We start from the raw sequence: 17,018 nt of genomic DNA, 5'->3' as shown, positions 1-17,018 counted from the left end.
TTCTTTCCATAATAGATTCACTCTATAACATTTCAAAAAGACATGTTCAGTAGTTTCTAATTCCCCAAAATGTATACAGATATTCTATCTTTTATTGATTTATATGGCATGTTCGCTTTTACCTGTAACATATTTATAGATAACCTGCATAAAAAACTGTACATTCTACATTTTTTCGCATCTTTTCATTCTTGCTTTTACCCCTTTCACTTTTTAATCTTCTGTCTGTTTCCAAGGATACACATAATAAAATGTTTCCATTATATTTTCATACCATGTTTTCTTATTCTTGTCTATACTTCCTAAATCAATCTTCACATTAATATTTTTTCTTGATATAATTTCCTTTCCATACAAGTGATCCCTTTACTTCTTTTTTAACCTTAAGTTTTTCCATATTGATTTATATATTTTTTTTCAATAACCTTTATTAACAAACTTTCTCATTCTTGTATTCCTATTAATACCTTAAATAAGTTTAATGAAGCTGTATCTAAAATTGGGTTTACTAAACCCAGACCTCCTTCCTTTTTATTAACATACAAGGTTACTCTTTTAATAGGATTTAACCTAGATCCCCATATGAATGTGAGTAACACATTCCGTCGTTCTTTTTCACATTCTGGTTGTATCATAAACAGACTTGCCAGATGTGCCATTTTGCCCAGTACCACTGAATTAATTAAATATACTTTTTTTCTCATATGGAAGTTTAGAAGTTCTCCAAAATATGCACTCGCATCTTATTTTTCCTCCCACATTCCAAAGACATGCATCTGGAGTGTTTCTCCCCGGGCCTCCGCTGAAAACAGGCTCTGTGGAACCTAGTCGGACATTCCCGGTAAACAAATGTTAAATAAATAAATAAATAAATATTTTAAGTGTCATATCTTTCCATTGTGTGGCTCTCTGTTGCTCGCTACCAAATTTTATTCACAAAGTTTCTGTTTGCTCTCTATTAAATTGAATACCTTTAATTTTTCCAGAAGGCCCCAGTTCTTTACTTTTTTTCTTCATTAATACTTAGCCCTAACACCTTCAGTTCTTTAAGTGTCTGAATAGCTATACCCATCCATTTTTTTTATTTTTCACAACTAGTGCTAAATTATCCATATAAGAGAACATCACTGGAATACGAATTCCCTCATTTGAACAATATTTAGCTTACTCTAACATCCTGTTTATGTTAGAAACAACTGCATAATTAATGCAAATAGTATACCACTTGCTGGACACCCTTGCTTAATACCACTCTTTAATTCTATTGCTTCACTTAACCAACCATTTATCACCAATTTCACGTTATTCTTTCCATAAACAAACTTTAACACATTTACTGTTTTATTACTCGTGTTATATTCTGTCAAAATGTCCCATAGTGCTTCATGCTGGATTTTGTGAACTGTTTTACTTACGTCACCTACTGATATTTTTAATTCAGTTTCCCTGTTTATTACATCATCAACCAATTCTGTCATTAACATTAATCGTTCTTGACTTCCTTTTTCTTTTATTCCAAATATCAGTCAGTAATTTATTAGCCTTACTTATTCTTTTTTATTATTTTCATAAAGATCCTATAATGTACATTATTTAATACTAAGGGGCTCCATTTTTCCCCTTTTCCATATAAATTTCATTGTTCCCATACATATTCTTTCACCACTTACACCCTTTTCAAACAACTCATTCAGTACCTTTAGAAAATACTCAAGTACATCTAAACTTGTGGCTGATTTTACATTTACTGGTTTCAGTACATCTTTAAATTCATTCATTGTAATCTTTTCTTCAATTGTTTTATTATCCTCAGTTGTTTTTTTTTTTAAGTTCCATCCTATTTTTTATAGTGTCATCCATTAAAAAGGTTCTAAGAATGTCTTTTTAAGTGTCTCCATAATTTCTTTTTGCGTATTCACTGTACATCCTTCCTCATTCCTTAATTCTCTTATTATTCTTATTTTTCTTTAACCATTTTACTTAGTTATGGTGCTATTACTACTTTTCTTCCTAGCAAAAAAAATTGTTGTTTAAATGTCTTTTTTTATTTTTTTCTTAGTTCATTTCGTATAACATTCTCTCTTTTTCAAGAAATCCTTCTTTATTGTCTACTGGACAGCTAAAGACTTTACTACTGCTTTCTTTATATTTCTCACTATTTTGTATTATTTTTGTCCTTTGCCATTCAGATATCTTTTTTTATATTTTTCTTTTAAACTAATCCACCAGTTTGTCCAGTCTTTATAAAATCATGTTTATATGATCCCACCGTAGCTGATATACTATTTGCTTCACTTGCTCAGTTAGGTTTGATTCATTAATTCTTTGTAGACCTCTGCCTGTTCTTAAGTAACCTGTTCTTTCTTGAATTTCTTGAATGCATGATTTAAGAAACCTGTCACTTTGGCTCCTTGATGTATCAGGGTTGTTTCTCTCACACAGTAATTCTCTGACATTTTCAATTCCCCATTCATTGGGTATAACAGTGAACAATGATTCAATATCCAGAGTTACAAATAAACATTGTCCTAAGATAATTTCATTTTGTTTAGATAGCTCATTTAAGAAACTCTTGGTATCCTTTAAAACAGTGCTACAATTAGCCAAGGCAGCATGCAAAGTCTTTTCTACAAAAATAGAAAGTGGCTCAGTTACCCAACCTCGGCCTGAAACTATAGGGTGCATAGGTGGAGTTAAGGGATTCTTATGTATTTTGGGTAGACCACATATCAAAGGGACTGTTGGATGTTCTACCTTGAAATACTCAAACAGTTGCTCAGATATCATGCCTGTTGTTAATAAATCAAAGATCAACAACTGTACTTTTTCTATGACACTACTGAGTATATGCATAGGTAAAATGGCATATGCATCGTCACTGAGATGACTTAACATAGATTCTATATATTTGTCGATAACAACAATACCACCTCTTTTATCAGCTGGACGTATTTCTATACTGTATAGTTCTTTCAATTCAACTAGAGCTTGTAACTATGCAGCTGATAAATTAATAAAATTATTAGTTTGCTTATCTAGAAACTTCTCTCTAAGTTGTTTTTCACAAAGGTCAATGAACAGATCTATAGTAGAATTACTAGGTGGTATGTAAGTGCTGGGCTTCCTAAATATACAATCAGCATTATTAGAATTAACAAGTGTAAGAGTTCTGCCAAAAAGGTGTAGGTCTTTAATTACCTCTGTTATGTCCATTCTTTGAGCCGGAACAAAGGTTAAACCTCTGTTTAACACAGATAATTGAGAGTCAGTTGAAGTTAAAGTAGAGATATTGTGAACTAAGCTTGTTTGCATCTCATTCCTGACCTTATTTCGTCGTCCTGGCTGTGTAGTCGTCGTGTACGTTGATTTTGCAGGCGATTCCTCGATATGCCTCTTATAGGCAGAGGTTCTTTCAATAAAAAATGTCCACGGATGGAGCCTGATAGTACAGAGGCCTGCTCTGTGGAATTCAAACTCACACTGGAAGCCATGCTTATTTTAGGTCTAACAGCTGCAGTGCTTGTGCTAGCATCAGAGTGACTGCTTACAGCAGCTACAGAAGTATTTAGGTTGACTTCTGAAACAATTCCCTCACTTACAGGAACAATAGGAACATTGGGTAAAAGTTCTGTGGGTTCTGTAGAAGTGGTAGTTTTAACAGCATTTGCATATGTTGCTTGTTCATCTGAAACAGTTGAATGCAATGTAGTTCTGGGTCTTACAGAGCTCCACCCATTTCTTGTTATATGCTGTATGTTGGAGTTAGTATTAACCCTTTCATTTACCCAAGAGAAGACATTACCTTCTTTAAAATCCTTCAAATCCCTTTGTAATTTTTTGTTTTTGGTAGCAGAAAGTCTCTTGTCATATCCAGTAATATTTTCAAACAACACATCCATTTTATCACCAACAAGTTCATCTGAATAGGTATTGTTAATTATGCAACTCAGTGATTTCATTAGATAGTTTTAACTCCTCTGGTCTAAAATATTCGATAAGGAGCTGCATATATTTAGCGCTGCATTTAAGGTTAAGTAACTGCTAGCGCCTAAGTAGCTCATAATAAGCTTGCCCATAACTGGGCATGGTGAGAACCCTAAGTCTCCTTGGTGCTATATTAAGGCTAAGTGAAGCCTCAAGATGAAAGCGCTGCCACTGCAAGCGCTTAAACTTATAAAGTTTATTCTCCAGATTGCGATAGTCATCTATGAAAGCTGCAGATAAATCAGGATTATCTGGAATCAGTGATGTCTGCATATAAGTTCCATTAAGTAATGTATTAGTTTGAAAGTCCAATAAAGTAGACAAACTATAGTTGTTCCTCCTATTAGATGGCAAATCCATTGAAGGTACAAAGTTGTCCAAAAGATCCATTTCATTTCCTGCCATGCTTGGTTCAAAGATAAAGAAAATATACCAAACGAAAACAGTCCTTGAACCAAATAAGGAATCGGATGCAAAAACCAGAAAATACAAGAAAAAGAAAAAACAGTCTGGTTCCACACAGCAGTGAAAATCAATATGTCCTTTATTGTAGTAGGTAAGCACTTTCTCGGAATAACATCCGCTTCATCACACCAACAAAGATAGAATAGCAGTTACATTTTTAAACACTAAAACATCCAATCAAAAATCAGATAAAATGTGCATCATAGCTAAAAGCCATGTGATAAAAATACATCTGTAGAATATATAGATCGTTAAAAAATTGAATAAAACAGACTAAATGAACAATATGTACTTAAATCTGGTAGCAAATACAATAGTAAAAAATAATAAAAGATGGACTATTGAAACATATATAAAATATTAAAAGAGAGATCAATGCTTTGATATTATTGTGATATTATTAAAAAGAACTGGGATATTCTGTCAACTGTACATGAGTTGAATGGGGTCATTGGCACACAGCCAGATTTTGCTTTTAGAAATAATAGATCACTTAAGAGTCAGCTCTGTTATCGATCCTTTAATACTAAATCAACTATAATATCTGATAGACTTGGTACATATATGTGCAGGAATTGTATGGCCTGTACACATATACATATTGGTAATCATTTTACACATCCCATTTTGGGTTTTAAGATAGATACGGCTTTTTATGCGGATTGTCGAACAAAAAATGTTGTCTATTTTTGCTACTGTACTACCTGCTTCTCATTTTACATAGGGAAAACGAACAGGGTGTTTAAGGATAGAATACTTGAACACCTTAGGGATATCAGGAATGTTAAAGAAACCAGCACACTATCACTACATGTAGCTAAAGAGGGTAAAGAACATAAATTTAGCTTTATGGTACTAGAGATTCTGCATAGTACCAAGAGAGGTGGTGACATAAATAATAGAACAGAATCTAGTGAACAGAAATGGATTTTGCGCTTTCAAGCTGATAAACCTCCTGGTTTAAACAACAGTGTCTCCCTGAAACCCTTCCTTAAAGCACGGCCATTAAAGCATTGATCTCTCTCTTTTAATATTTTATCATATATGTTTCAATAGTCCATCTTTTATTATTTTTTACTATTGTATTTGTTACCCGTTTTAAGTACATATTGTTTATTTAGTCTGTTTTATTCAATTTTTTAACGATCTATATATTCTACAGATGTATTTTATCACATGGTTTTTAGCTATGATGCACATTTTATCTGATTTTTGATTGGATGTTTTAGTGTTTAAAACTGTAACTGCTATTCTATCATTGTTGGTCTGATGAAGCGGATGTTATTCCGAGAAAGCGCTTACCTACTACAATAAAGGGCATATTGATTTTTCACTGCTGTGTGGAACCAGATTATTTTTCTTTTTCTTGTATTACCTCCGAATCTGCCTTTGCTACTCCAATTCCACCATTTTGCCTCTTATTCGCTTCTGCAACACTATCCTTCCATCTCATTCTACTTCACTTCCAACTCCTTTTCCATCATGTTTGGTGTTTCAGCTGTTCGATTAACATCTTCTTTCATCTCACACATGCAAGAAACACTTTTTTTTCCTCCATTAGCAAACTTCCTGCTTCTCTTGAGTCGCCTCTGCTCCCAGACCAGAAGACAGGAAGTATAATGCAAAATTGTGTCCCTGTATGCTTCAAAAAGTGTAGGGGAAGTTCCCCGGTGGCATGGCTAAATTTCCCCTAGTCAATATAAATACCACCACATGTCTCCCCCAAAAAGAGGCCATTGGCCTAGCAGGACCAAGTCAAGTAACAACATATAAGTTATATAAAGAAATAAAAATAAAGCGAGGTCCCATTGGGGTAAAGTTTCAGATTTCATCTGAGTACAAACAGATGATGCACTGCTTGTCACCGCAATGATCTCCTTTCACTTCTGACATGCTGTTCCCCATACAGAGATAAAAAGCGTATTAGTTATAAAAAAATAAATAAATAAAGTGATTCCATTGCAGTGTAGGAAAACTGTAATCACAGACAGAATTTCTTATAGTGTAGGCGGTTTACTATCAAAATAAAGAAAGCAGTCACTATGAATATCCACATCCAAAACCAAAAGGGAGAATACCATCTAAACTGACTGCTCAGAATGTCGATTTTTTAGAAGAAAAAAAAAATTCAACATTCAACACATAATGGACCACTCACCATCTGGAAACTTCTTCTTCTTCTTTCAGCTTTTCCCGGTTAGGGGTCGCCATAGCAGATCTTTTGTCCGCTCATGATTGGCAGTGGAGTTCTACAGTGTCGAGTTGCCAGCCCGGCGCCCAACCTTCCACAGAAGGCACACACACGCACACACACATACCTACAACACCAGAAAAAATACCAAATGTATACTGTTTTGCAGGGGCAAGCCCCGCTTCTAATTATATATTCTAACTCCAAAATCACACTGCAGTGAGAAAAAGCATAATTTTTCCGATCCCCACTGTAGTGCGATCCAGTGGAAAACGCAGACGCTCCAAACTGCGAGCACAACCTACATGTCAATGTTTGTGAGTCAACAGGATTTGTGGTCACAGTTTTCCCTTTTTGCACCTTCAGATGTACAGTAAGGTGCATTTCTTTATTTTGATAGTAAACCAGTGTGGGCAACCCTGCTGTAGCTGCCGCCCCTTACCTAGTCCCACACAGTGATATTGACAAAGTTTCACCAATGGTAGTTTGTCCAATATAGATACCCTTATTACATATTATGGTACTGAAATTAGATTCACTTTCGTTCCGAATGAGTGGTAAGTCTTTATGCCATACATTTAGATGTGATGCTGGAGCACATCACAGCAGGAAACAGATGGTTAATAAGGTGCATCTTTTACCTTATTACCTATCCATTCCCTGCTGTGCTTTGTTATGTTCCAGTGCCGGAAGAGCGGCACAATGATGGGGAGGATTTGTAGGAGGGGAGGGTTTAGTACTGTGTGATGCTGTGCACCATTTCTGAAAACAGACAGTACCATTCTCAATGTCTGAAAGTCATATTTTTATTGCTGTAATTCCAATACAGACTGCATTTCTGTGAACTGGTGGAAAGCTGATTTGCTGTGAGCAGATTTGGAATCTATTCCAAACTGATAAATACACTTTTTGCAACTTAATTTGCACTGTGCTGTATTTATACATTTGCTTATTATTTATAGTGGTGCTGTATTGTTTCTCTCCCATGTTGTCTTCACTGTGTTTCCCACCCACCCTTCCTGTTCTTGTTTTGGTGGTAATCTTGGTTGCTTTGAAACTGCCCACCCCTCTTGTAAATTTGTATTTGGATACTCCTTCTGTGCCCATCTCATTTGCTCACTCTGCTGAGTGCAGTGAGATCATATTCTGATTTCAGGCACTCCTACTGTGTACAAAGAGAGCATTTGGGAAGGACAACCCATGTAGCCTCTTAAACCTGCTCTGTTCCCTCCCTCAAAAAAAAAAAAAATATATATATATATATATATATATATATATATATATATTTTTTTTTTTTTTTAATTCAGCTGTTCTTATTGTAACTATCTTAGTTGCTGTTCTGCATGCTGTTATCTGTTCAGTCGCTCTTACTCTGCACTTATTACTGCTTGTTAGTAGCCTTCTAATTTAATTCCTTCTGCACTTGTTTTTTAGTCATTTGTTAATTTAATTGCATTTAATTAAACTCTATTTGCCATAATATTGCTAGACATGTGCTAGCCTGCACTGCATTTGAATTGTATATTTTTAGCTGCTTTTCTGTAAAAAAAAAAAATTCTAAGCTTGTTTCCTGCCTTTCCTGGAACTAGTCTAGTCTACCAGGACAGTTTGTAAGCTTTTGAGCCCCCCAAGCCTTTCTGTGTTTGACGGTAGCCTTCTAGCTTATCAGTGGGAGTGGTAAGCACTAGGTAGCCTATCTACCACAAGAGGAGTGGTCCCTGGCCCAGAAATTGTAGTTATTGGCCGTTTTGGGCAGTTTTCTTCCATCTCTTTCAACTTTGTGGTTTGAAACCCACACTTGCGCTTGTTTCCCGCCTTTCCAACTAGCCTAGTCCAGGTACAGAGTTGCTGTATCCAGGATTGCTGGTAAGCTTCTGAGCCCCCCCCCCCCAAGCCTTTCTGTGTTGGAGGGAAGCCTTCTAGCTTATCAGTGGGAGTGGTAAGCACTAGGTAGCCTATCTACCACAAGAGGAGTGGTTTCTGGCCCAGAACTTGTACCTTATTGGCCGTTTGAGCAGTTTTTTTCCCATCTCTTTCAACTTTCTGGTTTAAAAGCCGCATGTACGCTTGTTTCCCACTTTTCTTGTAACTAGTCTAGTCCAGATACAGACTTGCTGTATCCGGGACTGTTGGTAAGTGTCTGAGCCCCCCAAGCCATTCTGTGTTGGAGGGAAGCCTTCTAGCTTATCAGTGGGAGTGGTAATCACTAGGTAGTCTATCTTCCATGGGAAGAGTGGGTTCTGGCCCATTAATTGTAGTTTATTGGCCGTTTGGGCAGTTTTTCCATCTCCCTCAACTTTCTGGTTTTAAAGCCTGTGTTTGCGCTTGATCCCCACCTTTCCTGTAACTAGTCTAGTCCAGGTACAGATTTGCTGTATTCAGGACTGTTTGTAAGCTTCTGAGCCCACCAAGCCTTTGCGTTGGAGGGAAGCCTTCTAGTTTATCAGTGTGAGTGGTAAGTACTAGGTAGCCTGTCTACCACAAGAGGAGTGGTTCTTGGCCCAGGAATTGTAGTTTATTGATCATTTGGGAAGCTGTTCATCTCTTTCAACTTTCTGGTTTAAAAGACCACATCTGCGCTTGTTTCCCATCGTTCCTGTAACTAACCTACTGGAAAGCACTAGAAAGCCTTAAACTGATACAAGCCTTCTAGCTTAAAAGAGAGTCTTTTGAGTGATTAAGTGTCAGTTTTCTGTATTTTCTTGCTGTACTTAACTGTTTTCCACCTAAACGCTGATTTTCCAGCGTTTGTGATTTAAAAGCTTGTTTTTTTTTCACATATTGTACTTATTTGACTGCCTGCACTTTTTAAAAAGGCGTTTTTTGTTTAAATAATTTAACTGTTGTAGGCTACACACTAAAGTATAATAGCCTTTTCTGATCCCTTGTAGTCGTTTAAAGCTGTTTTAAGTGTACTTTTTATTGTTTTTGCCTTATCTTTTCAAAAAAAAAACAAACAAAAAAAAAAACATTCCTTGTTTCCCACCCTTCTAAGCTAGTATATTCCAGTTTTCAGACTAGTGATGAATGCAGGGCTGTGTTACAAGTTTCTGAGTTGCCCATACGGATAGAGGGAGGTTTCCCTGTTCATCTGTGAGAGAGGGGAACTTTGAGCAGCCATCTGTCCCTGGAGGAGTGGTTCCAGTCCAGAAGTTAGTAGTTTAAAAACTGCATTTGCACAGTTTTGCGTGCCAGGCAGCACCAGTTAGCTACGGTTAAATTATTCCCAGTTCCACTAAGTCTCCTCTTCAGTTTTTCCCTTGAAACTAGTCTGTCAACCTAAGCACTCAAAAAGTATCCTACAGTCCAGCACTTGCTCAGACCTAATAGCAAGCACTAATATACCCCGACATTTGATTGCCCAGCAGGGCAAGGCTCTTTATCCACCCCTCACCAACCAAGCAGCTCATCCTACTATTCAGGCATGACCAAAGGGCAACTTCAGGTGTACTCTCCAGTCCAGCTGGTGAACCTGGGTATCCTGAGGCAATGTTACAACTACCTCATGTACACAGACAACCCTCTCCTCCTACCACAAAACACTAACATATGCGAGAGATGCAGTTATGCAGCCAAACTGGAGGCAAAGGTCTCTCCACCCAAGACTGGAACAGATAGTCATGAGGAGAAGGTTAACACTTGCACCACACCTCCAGCCTCACATAGACCTACTAAACCAGCACTGGCAAAAAATACACATAAATACACTAAATCATACTCGGAAGCTCTAAATAAAAACCTGCAAAAGCATCAGAGAGCTCCAAAGCAGACACCCAAAAAACCTACACCTCCCGTCAGAAACCAGACAGCACATAAAACACAAAATCATTGTACCGCACAGTCACAGCCCTTAAGGCGAAATAACATAACTAACACACTAGTAATAAGTGACTCTATAGTCAGGCACACTGACGTCCCACTCACTAGGCTGGACAAGGAGAAAGGTTACTGTAAGCTGCCTGTCAGGAGCCAGAATCCGCCACATAACACAGGAACTCAGGTCACTCCAGAACAAGTACAAATATGACTCTGTCATTGTTCATGTTGGTGGGAATGACCTGAGACGTACCTCCCTGGACTACATGAAAAGAGACATGGAAGACCTCTCTGATCATGTAGCCCAGGCGGGTATGACCCTGACCCTGATTAGCATCCTGCCCTCACCAAGAATGATACCTCAGTATAAAGAAAAAAATGATCAATTTCAACAATTGGCTAGGCTTCTGGTGTCATTCAAAGGGGATTCAGTGTCTTGTCAGCCGGGGACAACATGCTCAACAAGCCGCGTTCCTTCGCAAGAGACTGCTTGCACCTGTCACCCCTAGTCTTTTGAATACTGGCCAAGGCTCTTGCTGCCCCCATAGTGTCTTTTTTAGGCAAGGTTCAAAAGTCAAACCCACCTCCATAAACAGCACAAATAAAAAATGAGGGTTATGCTACTCAATGCCAGGAGTTTAAATCATAAAAGGCATGCACTCGAAGCACTCCTCAGTATGGAGAATGTCGACATCTGTGCAGTAACTGAAAGCTGGTTCAGGGCTCCAGAGAGCACTCCAGCACTGCCGGGCTACAACTCATACCACACATTTCGGCCACAGAACATGGACCGAAACACAAAAGGAGGGGGTGTATCCATATTCATCAAGGATACCTACACCTCCAGGTTATTGGCACAGCATGATACCTCTGAGATGTGTAACTACCATCGGGCAAATCTGCAGTGCAAATTGTGGCCTGCTACAGATCACCCTCCATGACCCAGGACCACCACTCTGCCTTTCTGGAGACACTGGAAAACATGAAGGTCCTACCGAACACAGTGATATTGGGCAATTTCAATTACCCTACCATTAACAGGGAAAACTACTTGAGTGCAAACTCCCAGGCTCGGCGCTTCCTGGATTTTATCAACTGAAATGCCCTGGATCAGCTGGGAAACTCCACTACCAGAGGTGAAAACATATTGGACCTGGTCATCACCAACATGGGCGACAGGTGTTCCTCACCGGAGGTCAACCTGTCACTGGTTAGATCAGACCATAAACTAATCACTCTGGATGTCCACACCCCACCACCACCACCCCCAACCAAGGAAACCACAGTGAAAAACTGGTAAGTTTCACAGCCCCCATGCTAAAGGATAATGCTGCCCAAGATGCAGAATCCTTTACAAATGCACTCTATGAGCACATACAAGGATGCATGGATCGTGCCATCCTTAGCAAAACCAAGACTCACTCCCCTAAGAGAAGGAAACCAGTCTGGTAAACCCCTGCCATAAACAGGTTATACAATAAAAGGAGGAAACTAGTTCAGAAAAAAAAGCAAATCCCAAGAAGGAAGGACATCCCTGATCAGTATCAGTAAGAAACTAAGGTCCCTCATGAAATCATCCAAGGCCAACTTCGAAAGAAAAATAGCCAAGGATTCGAAAGATAATCACAAAGCCTTCTTTAGCTATGTCAAGAATCTAAGTGGCAACTCGCAGATATGCTCTGAGCTACTGCAAAATAGCACAAATATACTGAACCTACTGATATTGCCAACATCCTGGCAGATAGATTCAGTGCAAACTTCACCCTCCTCTCACCTCCAAAAGGGCCCACAACAATGCCGGAAAAGTGTAGGGTCCCAGAAATCACAGACGCACAGGTGAAAACAGCCCTTTCAAAAGCCAAAAACACAGTGTTAGTGGGGCCAGATGGTGTCCCTGGATGCATCTTGTACAAACTACACAATGAACTAACCCCTCAAATAAACATGCTGTTCAGCCTCAGCCTCTCCACAGGCTATGTGCTCATAGAATGGCGCACAGCAACGGTTATTCCGCTCCACAAAGGAGGGGCCACAACTGACCCTGGTAACTATCGCCCCATAAGCCTGACCAGCCTAGTCTGCAAGGCTATGGAGCGCATCATCATGGAACTCATTAACAAAGACACTGGGAACCTTCAAACACTTGACCCGACCCAGTTCGGCTTGTTAAGGGCAGATCATGCCTACTAAACCTGGTTGACTTCTTTGAGACAGTCACCAAGGCCATACACGAGGGAAAGGTAGTTCACACAGCCTACCTTGACCTTGCCAAGGCGTTCAACACCATTCCTCACTCAGGTATTATAGAAAAACTCACCAGCCTGAACATAAACCCCTATGTCGCAAGATGGGTTGCCAACTGGCTTACAGACAGAACTCATGCCGTAAGAATAGCAGGCTCCAGGTCTGACTCTAAACCAGTCACAAGCGGTGTCCCACAAGGCTCAGTCCTGGGACCCCTACTATTCTTCATATACTTCTCAGAAGTACAGGCAAATGCAGGAGGACTATGGCTAACCAAGTTTGCCGATGACTGCAAACTGAGAGCCATAATTGACTCTCTGGCTGACACGGACATCCTTCAAAAAAGCCTTACTGAGACGGACACCTGGTGTCAAAGTCATAGCTTCAAGCTAAATGCCAAAAAATGCATAGTCATCCCATTTGGGAAAAACAAAACACCACCCATGAATTACCACATAGGTGGCAGCCCACTTAATACAGAAGAGGTAATAAGAGATCTGGGGACCCAGGTAGATAGTAATCTCTCCTTTAACAATCATATTGCCAAAGTAGTTAGGAAATCCTTCTATGTGGCCCATCTAATTACTAAAGGGTTTGCATCTAGAAATAAAGAGGTTTTAGTGCCCCTCTGCTCGTCACTCATCAGACCCATCATATAGAGTACAATGCCCTATTTGGGATGTACCTTACTAGACACTTCCAACAGCTGGAAAGACCACAAAAGTACCTCACCAAGAGGATTGCTGGCCTCAAACATATGTCCTATGCAGACCGACTGAAAAAACTCCGGCTGTACTCAGTGGCATATCGCTTATTCAGAGGTGATCTCTGCCTAACATACAAAGCCATGTCCAACTCAGAATTGATGGACATGCTCCACCTAAAGAAATCCAAGTCACTGAGAGCCACGCGTTCTGGTGAGCTAAACCTCGCCACAACAATAAATAGAACATGTTGGAGGGATAGATTCCTGTCACAGAGACTCCCCATGCTTTGGAATAAAATTCCTAACTACATTAGGCAGAGCCCCTCACTAACACTCTTCAAGAGAAATCTTGACGAGTGGATGGATAACAGAAAATACACCCCCTGGGATCACTTTATTGGCTGTGCTTGACAGAGGCTCAGTTAAATAATCAATGGGGCGGCAAAAGCCGACACACTCTGGCTAGGCTTATAAATGCCCTTGGGCAGATTACCTACTACCTACCTATGAACCTGTGGTGCTGAAAGTACTAAACACAGAGCAAAAAGCTCTTGTGTACTTTACAAAACAGTAGCTAGGTGTGTGTGTGTCTCTCTTTTTTTTTTCTCTTCAGGCTGGCTGGGAAGGGGGCATGAATCTCAATACCCATGGCTACAATGTGAAGTAGTTTTTTTTTTTGCTCTTCATTTGAAGAGCTGGGGGGACACTGGTTTGAGGTGCTGTATGTGTTGCTGCTGGAGCCAGCTACACTTCTGGTTCTTAGCTGGGATAAAGCAGTGATCTCTGTTGACCTTTTTTAGACTCAACCTGGGAGAACTGGTCACAAAGTTAGTTAAATGAATCCTAAGATTTTCAAAACCCTTAACTACAGGAAGCAAAGTTCACAGCCAAAATCCTCTGTAACAATTGCCAGACAGTACTGTATATGTTATGTTTACTTTCCTTGTCAGTGCACCCATGCAGTATTTTTCGTAATTGTGTTTCACTGTTTTTTTAATCTAGGTATAAATATGAAAATGAGAATTGAAACATACTGTTCACTGGCAAAAATGTATTGCACTTTAAAAGGAATTTTATGTTTGGTGTATGAAGCTTTGTGAGTTGTACTCAGCATACCTCTCAGCTTTCCAGATTGTCGCAGAATGTCCAGATTTTTGCCTCATATTTTTGGTTTGCTCCTCATAAAATGTGTGGTTTTCTGGATTTTTTAGGAAAATTAGAGAGGACTGAGTTTACTAAATAATGACAGTCGTTTGAGTTTCAGACTTTATATCCTTCAAAAAATGCACGGTAACACAAGACCTTTTATTCTAACAACTTTCTATGTTGACAAGAGCAGTATTTAAAAATTGTATCTATGTTTGGAGCATTGTCCCCCATGATTTTTGGTTTTGTCCAGATTTTTTTGCTAAGAGGTTGAGAGGTATGTTTATTAGAGTATTGTGTTGTACATTACACTAGTACAACATAGGTCTCCTGCTGACTGCTTTAACAAATAAGTGAAGTAAAAATACTCATAGATTTTGCTTGTACAGACTTTGCTTCCAGGGTTAGCATCTTTCAGTCTTCATTAGTAATTTTTTTTATTTCAGGTTTTTTGACAATAAAATTTCAGCAGAGTGGGTACAGAGGCTAAAACGGTTTGCAAAGAGTCGAAACGGACTGGAAATCTTAATCTGTGACTGAAGAATACTGCGTGTATCATTTGGAGGGACAACAGCATTCAACAAGCCCTGTGAAAAAGCTACAAAGTAAAACAGCACCTGGACTGTCTCAAAAGTTGTTACACGCTATACCAGTAAAAGTCCAGGGTAGTTTTCTGTGATGTAGCATTCATCTCATTCTATTATTGCCTTTTGAGGTAATTCCAACAGGATTCATTCCTCCCCATCCAGGTTTCAGACATTAGATTCTTTGATGTCATTGGCTGACGTGATGCGTACCAGTGAGGGATATTCTTATATGCTTGCTTCAGAGTTTTGACAGTATGTGCACACTGTAAGGATACATCTCTCTGATATGCTCTTTGACCAGGACTGCATTTTGAAACGTATGGCTTATTAGAGAGAGACGAGTAGCACAGAGGATTACATCCATGAGTTGTTAATCATCTCATTCTTGTAGTGCTGTGTCTGATTCCGTTAGCCTCCTGTATCCTACTGTGTAACTGAGCAAGTCGTTTAACCATAGTTCTCCCAGATCATCCATGAAAATGGACATGTATGTCCATTAGGCTTAACTTGTTAACAAATGAAACTACCTTAAAATAAGATGCAGACAGTATTCTGACCTTTGGGGGATTTTGTATTTTAACAGCTAGGTAGTTCATTCCCAGGCATTAGGTGCAAATGAACAGTTCCTAGGTTGCATTTGAACTCCTCATCTACACATTGTCTGCAGACAGTTCCTGATGTATTATTGTCTTTGGGGCCCATATTTACTATTTCATACTGGTTTTGGATGCTCTATCTCCCAGATTTTCAAGAAACAGGACTTGTCACCTGCTGCCTTTATCTTAAGTTTCAAAACATTAGGAGCCAAGATGTATAACCAATCTGGGTGCCTTTTTGAGCTTCTCATGAGATGTGGTAATGGCTGTCTTTTGTTTACCATTTCGTCACCATTTATCTGTTGTATTTATAAAACATTCTACCTCTTGCACTTTAGACTTCCACCAGGAGTCACATACATACACATGCACAGTGCTTTCAGTATAAAAGGTTTCCTTGTGATACCTTCTGTCACTCAGGGTCTTTTTTACTTTTTGGTATCATTCAAGGTGTCATTGTTGATTTTCAGTAACTTTGAAACAAAGGCTGCATTGTAGCCCTTCAAATGGTCTAGTAAGTTTTTCAGCTGTAGCATTTTTTTGTTTTGCAGAGTAATTGTAAAAAAATATTTATGCAAGTGTTTCATATAGAGAGGGAACTTTATAGCTTGTTTGTATCTGAAGAGATTAGTTATTTTTTTGTTTTGCCTGAGTGGTATAACCTGTTACCTTTTTCCTTTAATTCTACACTATACAATTAAAAGGACAGTGGCACCCAGTAACAAAAAAGTGTTTTTACTGTGTTGTGATGCAATTTTGCATTACTGATATCACTGCATGACTAATTTGTTTCATCCTAAAATAACCAGTCAGTTGCCTGTGGTTGCAGTTTGTCCCTAGGCTTAAGACTTTTAACCATCCTTTTAGATAGTGTCTAGAGTCAGTGGTCTACTGAATTTGTTTTCTTAAGGCTTTAAAAGCAATTGTAGATATAACTAGTCTTTCCTTATTCATTCTGTTACCTCTGCCACCCACAAAATAAAATACTGCCTACGCGATGTGTCACATACTGTTACAGATACCCAAGGAAAATAATGTGAGATTTCATAAAAACCCAAAATAATGTGCAGAAAAAAACATACAAGTTCAAACGAGAAACATAGGGAGTAATTTGTAAACCATGTTTTCTTTGTGCATGGGGCTCTTTTGGGGTTTGGATTAAAGAAAAGAAAAAGCACTTTTTCATGAAAAAAGTTAATATTTGGGTGTAGCTGTTCTTTAAGGCAAATGGAAGGGGATCATCTGTGTTTACTAGCCTTGCAACCATTTGCTGTCTGTTGTTA

The 17,018-nt window shown here is 38.7% G+C and overlaps 1 protein-coding gene across 2 annotated transcripts in view; it reads left to right on the top strand.

The window, feature by feature from the left end:
• Window positions 1-16,457, top strand: part of LOC122787571 (nucleotide-binding oligomerization domain-containing protein 2-like) — a 326,951-nt gene extending 310,494 nt beyond the window's left edge. For both annotated transcript variants that reach the window (XM_044054354.1, XM_044054353.1), the window contains one exon: window positions 14,999-16,457. In XM_044054354.1, the coding sequence (XP_043910289.1) occupies window positions 14,999-15,092 (94 nt within the window). In that variant the 3' untranslated portion in view covers window positions 15,093-16,457. The remainder of the gene's footprint in view (window positions 1-14,998) is intronic.
• The last annotated feature ends 561 nt before the right edge of the window (window positions 16,458-17,018 follow it).

The sequence above is a fragment of the Protopterus annectens genome, chromosome 13.part0 (assembly GCF_019279795.1).
Source record: "Protopterus annectens isolate FY-2018-M chromosome 13.part0, PAN1.0, whole genome shotgun sequence".
Classification (NCBI taxonomy): domain Eukaryota; kingdom Metazoa; phylum Chordata; order Ceratodontiformes; family Protopteridae; genus Protopterus; species Protopterus annectens.
This window is presented reverse-complemented; position numbering and strand designations above follow the sequence as displayed.